A 7491-nucleotide genomic window follows, 5' to 3' on the forward strand; every position below is an offset into this window, starting at 1 on the left:
CCCCTGCCCTTCCCGCAGCACTCCAAGGCCCCGCCCCTCCCGTTCACCCCCTCCAAGGCCTCGTCCCCTCCCCTTCCCCCAACTTTCCAAGGCCCCGCCTTCTTCTCTGCTCTGTAAGGCCCCCCTCGCTTTCCTCCTGCTCTCCCAGGCCCCGCCTTCTCCTTCCTTTTCCAAGGCCCCGTCCCCGCCCTATTTTTTAAGGCCCCGCCCCTCCCCTGCCGCCATCCCTCCAAGGCTCCACCCCTCTCCTTCACACGTCCCCTCCCAAGGCCCCTCCCCGCCACTCTCTACCCTCTTCTCTGTGCCCTGCGCCCTGTCCATCTATGCCCACTGCGGTCGCCTCACCCCCTTCCCAACTCCTACTCCTTAGCCAGCAACCCGCTTCACCTTGACCCGCTTAGGAATCCCCACTACCACCTGGAGCCCCACCGGTCACCCCCGGGCCGGCCTCCACCTCGCCCTTCTCTCTACCTCCCCCAGGGCGGTACCGGCTTCGCCGGCTCCGGAGTAAAGCTGCAAGCAGAGAAATCGCGGCCGGTGATGCAGGCCTGAGTGTATGCGGGAGACCAAATAAACCGGCTTGGGTGCTCAAGGACGTGGCGCCTTCATTCGCGGCGTGGGCGCCCGGGGGACAGGGCAGGCGAGAATGCCGGGCCGTGCAAAAAAAAACTCCTACAGCGCACGCTGGAGTTTGAAAGAGCGGGCTAAGCATTTTGAATGTGGTCTCACATTAAGAACCAAATCTGGCCGGGCGCGGTGGCTCAAGCCTGTAATCCCGGCACTTTGGGAGGCCGAGACGGGCGGATCACGAGGTCAGGAGATTGAGACCATCCTGGCTAACACGGTGAAACCCCGTCTCTACTAAAAAATACAAAAAACTAGCTGGGCGAGGTGGCGGGCGCCTGTGGTCCCAGCTACTCCGGAGGCTGAGGCAGGAGAATGGCCTAAACCCGGGAGGCGGAGCTTGCAGTGAGCTGAGATCCGGCCACTGCGCTCCAGCCCGGGCGACAGAGCGAGACTCCGTCTCAAAAAAAAAAAAAAAAAAAAATCTGGCCAGGCACGGTGGCTCACGCCTGTAATCCCAGAACTTTGGGAGGCCGAGGCCAGCGTATCACTTGAGGTCAGGAGTTGAGACCAGCCCGGCCAACATGGTGAAACTCTGTCTCTATTAAAAATACAAAAATTAGCCGGGCATGGTGGTGCACGCCTGTAATCCCAGCTACCCGAGAGGCCAAGGCAGGAGAATCGCTTGAACCCAGGAGGCGGAGGTTGCAGTGAGCCAAGATCGCACCATTGCATTTCAGCCTGGGCAACAGAGCGAGACTCCATCTCAAAAGAAGAAAAAAAAAAAAGAAAAAACTGAATAGAACACAAATGCACAGCATTAAAATTGGTTGAGTGGCCGGAAGTCCAAGTCTAAGCCAAGACCCTGTGAGTGCGCCACTTTAATGAGCTACATAGAAATTCCTCGAGTTCTTTGTTAGGGTTCCCGGAGTTTTGGCAGGTTTGAAGAACAGGAAATGCCCAGGAGCGTGTCTTCCGGGCTGCAGTGTGATTAGACCCACAAAGGAAGTGCAGTTCTGTGAGAAAGTGCTGCGCAGCACCCGGACTAGGAAAGGCGGTCAGGAGCACCACACCCCCACCTGTGGCTGCCTGAGGGGGAAAGGAAGAGGAAACCGTGAGTGCAAAGGCCCAGGAGCAGCAGTGTACTTTGCAGATGTAAGGAGCAGAGGGCAGAGCGGGGACCAGGAACCAGCCCGGTGACGTCAGACTTGACTGGGAATGTAGGGGCTGCCCTTAAGGCCTTGTGTTTAATAACCATCAAGTCACAAAAGCAGCTGCTGGGCAGTGTGAAAAACAGCATGGAGACAAGCAAAGATTAAAACAATAAAGACAGGCCAGGTGTGGTGACTCAGGTCTGTAGTCCCAGCACTTTTTGGGAGGCCGAGGCGGGTGGATCACGAGGTCAGGAGTTTGAGACCAGCCTGGCGAACACGGTGAAACCCCGTCTCCACTAAAATACAAAAATTAGCTGGACGTGGTGGCAGGTGCCTGTAGTCCCAGCTACTCGGGAGGCTGGGGCGGGAGAATTGCTTGAATCCGGAAGGCGGAGGTTGCAGTGAGCTGAGATCACACCACGGCACTCCAGCCTGCGCGACAGACTCCATCTCAAAAAACAACAACAATAACAACAGCAAAACCAAGAATGACAGCATTCCTGCCTCACAGAGTGATGCCACCTAGGTTCTGTCCTTCCTTGTCTTTATGTAAGAGTACACATAAGGTTTCAACCAAAGTAAGATCGCAGTTGCACGCACCATCCTGTTCAGTGAGTAATACTTTTCCACTCCCCAGGCTGGAGTGCAGTGGCATGATCAAGAAGGCACAACTTGAGCAAAGTCACATGTGCTTGAGGGAGTGACAGAAACCAGGTTCCCCCAGGAGCCAGTTGCCTCTGAGACCCCCCAGACTTTGTCCTGGACTTCCCCCATCCTTCATGCCCCTCCCTTCCCTAGAGACCCACTGGCCTCTCCACCTCCACAAGCTCCCACCCCATGCCTCCATACCCAGAGTTCCATGTCATGCCCTTTCCTTCAGCATCCTTAATCTAATCCTTGTCCTCTTTCCCAAGACCTCTCAACCAACCGAGTCCTTCCAGCTTTCTCAGCCCTTTAAGACCCCCCATCTTGTTCACATGTTGAACAGATCACCCTTGCCCCCAGTAATAATCTGAAGGGTTCTAATCTTGCACCAGTGTTTTCCCAGAGGAACCTAAACACCACTGTGTTCACAGACACTTTGTGCAGTGCAGGGTGGGGAGGTCAAAGACCTGGCTCCAATCTGTTCTCTTTTTTTAAAAAAAAGATGGAGCCTTGCTCTGTTGCCCAGGCTGGAGTGCACTGGCGTGATCTCAGCTCCTGCCTCAGCCTCCTGAGTAGCTGGGGCTACAGGTGCTGCCAGCACACCCAGCTTGTTTGTTTTGTATTTTTAGTAGAGATGGACTTTCGCCATGTTGGCCAGGCAGGTCTTGAACTCCTGACCTCAAGTGACCCACCCGCCTCAGACTCCCAAAGTGCTGGGATTACAGGCTTGAGTCATTTAAGGTTCTAAAGTACTTCGAGAGGAAGCAAGAGCAGAACCACAGCTTCAGCTGTAGCAGAAGAGACAGGAAGTGAGACAAATCTTGTCTTTTTTGAGCAGGGTTTCCTTAGACAGTGGTCTAAAGTTTAGCGCAAGACCTGGGCTTGGTGGCACTGATGGCAGGTGCCTGCCAAGGGCTCCAGCTTCAAGAAGCTCACAGACAGCTCTTCCAGAAAATTGTAGTTACTTGTAAAGATTTAAAAATGAGCCGGGCGCAGTGGCTCACACCTGTAATCTCAACACTTTGGGAGGCCGAGGCGGGCGGATCATGAGATCAGGAGATTGAGACCATCCTGGCTAACAGGGTGAAACCCCATCTCTACTGAAAATATAAAAAATTAGCCGGGCGTCGTGGCATATACCTGTAGTTCCAGCTACTCAGGAGGCTGAGGCAGGAGAATTGCTTGAACCTGGAGGTGGAGGTTGCAGTGAGCTGAGATCGCGCCGCTGCACTCCAGCCTGGGCGACAGAGAGACTCTGTTCCAAAATAAAAATTAAAATAAAATAATAAATAAAAATAGGCCAGGCACAGTGGTGCACATCTGTAATCCCAGCATTTTGGGAGGCCAAGGTGGGTGGATCACTTCAGGTCAGGTATTTGAGACCACCCTGGCCAACATGGTGAAACCTTGTCTCTACTAAAAAAATACAAACTTAACTGGGTGTGGTGGCACAGGCCTGTTATCCCAGCTACTTGGAAGGCTGAGGCAGGAGAATTGCTTGAACCTGGAGGCGGAGGTTGCAGTGAACTGAGATCACACCACTGCACTCCAGCCTGGGCAACGAGCAAAACTCCATCTCAAAAAAAAAAAAAAAGAAAAAAGAATTTAAAACAGGAAGATGGCTGGGTGTGGTGACTCACACCTGTAATCCCAGCACTTTGGGAGGCCAAAGCAGGTGGATCGCCCCAGGTCAGGAGTTCAAGACCACCCTGGCCAACATGGTGAATCCCCGTCTCCACTAAAAATACAAAAATTAGCTGGGTGTGGTGGAGCACCCCCATAATCCCAGCTACTCGGGAGGCTGAGGTGGGAGAAATGCTCGAACCCAGGAGGCGGAGGCTGCAGTGAGCTGAGATGGCACCACTGCATTCCAGCCTGGGCTACAGAGCAAGACCCCATCTCAAAACAATTAAAAACAGGAAGATTTATTCTGACACTGCAAAGGCGAAACTATACGAACCAGGAACAAAGCTTTGGTTGCCAGGGTAGGAAAAGGAATTGACTCCAAAGTGGGGAGTAGTAAGAGAGATTCTAGGTGGGGTGTGAAGGAACAGTTCCGGATTTTGATTGTGGTGGTTACATGACTCTGGTTTATGAGAATTCAGAAGTGTTCACCAAAAGGAGTGGATTTTACCGTATGAAGTTTTCAAATGCAAAAAAGGAGCTGGGAGATTTCATGTGAAAAACTACATTTCTATTTCTTTTTTTTTGTTTTTGAGACGGAGTCTTGCCCTGTCACCCAGGCTGGAGTGCAGTGGCGAGATCTCGGCTCACTGCAACCTCTGCCTCCCAGGTTCAAGCGATTCTTCTGCCTCAGCCTCTTGCCAAGTAGCTGGGATTACAGGTATGTGCCACCACGCCCGGCTAATTTTTATATTTCTCATAGAGATGGGGTTTTGCCATGTTGGTCATGCTGGTCTCAAACTCCTGACCTCAGGTGACCCGTCCACCTTGGCCTCCCAAAGTGCTGGCATAACAGGCATGAGCCACCATACCCAACACTTCCATTTCTTGTCTTTTGAGATGGAATCTCACTCTGTCACCCGGGCTGGAGTGCAGTGGCGCCATCTCGGCTCACTGCAAGCTCCGCCTCCTGGGTTCACGCCATTCTCCTGCCTCAGCCGCCTGAGTAGCTGGGACTACAGGCGCCCACCACCAGGCCCGGCTAATTTTTTTTTTGTATTTTTTTGTATTTTTTTAGTAGAGATGGGGTTTCACCGTGTTATCCAGGATGGTCTCCATCTCCTGACCTCATGATTCGCCCGCCTTGGCCTCCCAAAGTGCTGGGATTACAGGCGTGAGCCACCGCGCCCGGCCAATTTTTGTATTTTTTAAGTAGAGAAGGGGTTTCACCACATTGGCCAGGCTGGTCTCAAACTCCTTACCTCAAGTGATCCACCCGCCTCATCCTCCCAAAGCGCAGGGATTACAGGCTCCACTTCTCTTTTTAAAAATCAGCGCATGGCCAGGCACGGTGGCTCACACCTGTAATCCTAGCACTTTGGACAGCTGAGGCGGGGGCAGATCACGAGGTCAAGAGATGGAGACCATCCTAGCCAACATGGTGAAACCCCGTCTCTACTAAAAATACAAAAATTAACTGGGCGTGGTGTCACCTCCTGTAGTCCCAGCTACTCAGGAGGCTGAGGCAGGAGAATCGCTTGAACCTGGGAGGTGGAAGTTGCAGTGAGCCGAGATCACACCACTGCACTCCAGCCTGGCGACAGAGCAAGAGTCTGTCTAAAAAATAAAATCAGCCCAAGCAAGGTGGTTCACGCCTATACTCCCAACACTTTGGGAGCCCGAGTCAGGAGGATTGCTTGAACCCAGGAGTTGGCGACCAGCCTGGCCACTGTAGCAAGACCCCATCTCTACAAAAAAGAATAAATTAGCTGGGCATGGTGGTGCCCACCTGTAGTCCCAGCTGCATGGGAGACTGAAGCCAGAAGATGCTGTGAGCCCAGGAGGTCCAGCTATGATCCCACCTCTTTATTCCAGCCTGGGTGACAAAGTCAGACATGTATAAAAGAAAAAAATCAGCTCCACAATTCCCCTCCTAGTTATTTACTCAAGAAAACTGAAAATGGGTCCACACAAAAATATGTACATGATTTGCGAGGCCGAGGTGGGCGGATCACGAGGTCATGAGTTCGAGACCAGCCTGGCCAGCATGGTGGAACCCCATCTCTACCAAAAGTACAAAAATTAGCCAGGTGTGGTGGTGGATGCCTGTAATCCCAGCTACTCGGGAGGCTGAGGCAAAACAAATGTACGTGAATGACCCTAACAGCACGATTCACCATAGCCCAGCAGTGGAAACAGCCCAGAAGCCCGTCAGCTGATGAGTGGAGACAAAATGTGGTCTAGCCCGTGCCATGGAATGTTACTCAGTCCTAAAAAGGAATGACGTCCTGACACGGGCTACAGTGTGGATGGATCTGGAAAACATGCTTAAAGAAGGCCAGCACGAAAGGTCACACGTACAATTGCGTTTATAATGAGATGCCCAGAATAGGCAAATCCATAGCAACAGAAAGTAGTCAGTGGCTGTCCAGAGCTGGGAGTGCAGAGAGTGAGGGGACAGTGACTGCCGATGGGGTGTGGGTTTCGTTTTTTTTGAGACAAAGTCTGGTTCTGTCCCCCAGGCTGGAGTGCAGTGGCACGATCTTGGCTCACTGCAACCTCCGCCTTCCGGGTTCAAGTGATTCTCCTGCCCCAGCCTCCTGAGTAGCTGGGATTACAGGTATGTGCCACCATGCCCAGCTAATTTTTGTGTTTTTAGTAGAGACAGAGTTTCGTCATGTTGGCCAGGCTGGTCTTGAACTCCTGGCCTCAAGTGATCTGCCCACCTTGGCGTCCTAAAGTGCTAGGATTACAAGTGTGAACCACCATGCCCAACCAAGGGTTAATTTTATGGCCTGTGAATTGTATCTTAGCTTTTAAAATATCAGAAGATCTGACTTCGTTAGAAGCTCCACCTGGCTCTCTGCTCCCAGCGTGTTGTCAACAGCATGGGGATTTGATCTGCTGATGTGAAAGTGGGAAGGTCACCAACGGAAGAACTAAAAGCAAAAACAGTTCAAAAGTTTCCTCTAATAAGCGTCGGTCAGGATGTAGAGATGCTGGAACTTGTCTACCACGCTGGTGGGCACATAAACTGGGGAAATGAATTGGTAATATTGATTAATGCTAAAAATGTGCCTAGCTGGTACTCCAGTACCTCACTCCCACCCCAAAGACATGCAAAGATGCTCAGCAAAACACGAGCTAGAATGGCTGGGCACAGTGGCTCCTACCCATCATTTCAGCACTTTGTGGGGCTGAGGTAGGAAGACTGCTTGAGCTTAGGAGTTTGAGACCAGCCTGGACAACATGGTGAAACCCCATCTCTATTAAAAATACAAAAACTGGGCCGGGCGCGGTGGCTCAAGCCTGTAATCCCAGCACTTTGGGAGGCCGAGACGGGTGGATCACGAGGTCAGGAGATCGAGACCATCCTGGCTAACACGGTGAAACCCCGTCTCTACTAAAAAATACAAAAAAAAACCTAGCCGGGCGAGGTGGCAGGCGCCTGTAGTCCCAGCTACTCGGGAGGCTGAGGCAGGAGAATGGCGTGAACCTGGGAGGC

The 7491-nt window shown here is 52.2% G+C and overlaps 1 protein-coding gene across 1 annotated transcript in view; it reads left to right on the forward strand.

Annotated features, from left to right (window-relative positions):
• The window catches only part of NOSIP (nitric oxide synthase interacting protein), a 25048-nt gene extending 24456 nt beyond the window's left edge, over positions 1 to 592 (forward strand). The window contains exons 5-6 of the mRNA XM_017882034.1: positions 19 to 41; positions 119 to 592. Coding sequence (XP_017737523.1) covers positions 19 to 41; positions 119 to 552 — 457 coding nt within the window. The 3' untranslated portion in view covers positions 553 to 592. The remainder of the gene's footprint in view (positions 1 to 18; positions 42 to 118) is intronic.
• The last annotated feature ends 6899 nt before the right edge of the window (positions 593 to 7491 follow it).

Source organism: Rhinopithecus bieti, unplaced genomic scaffold (genome assembly GCF_001698545.2).
Source record: "Rhinopithecus bieti isolate Rb0 unplaced genomic scaffold, ASM169854v2 scaffold_12070, whole genome shotgun sequence".
NCBI classification, from domain to species: domain Eukaryota; kingdom Metazoa; phylum Chordata; class Mammalia; order Primates; family Cercopithecidae; genus Rhinopithecus; species Rhinopithecus bieti.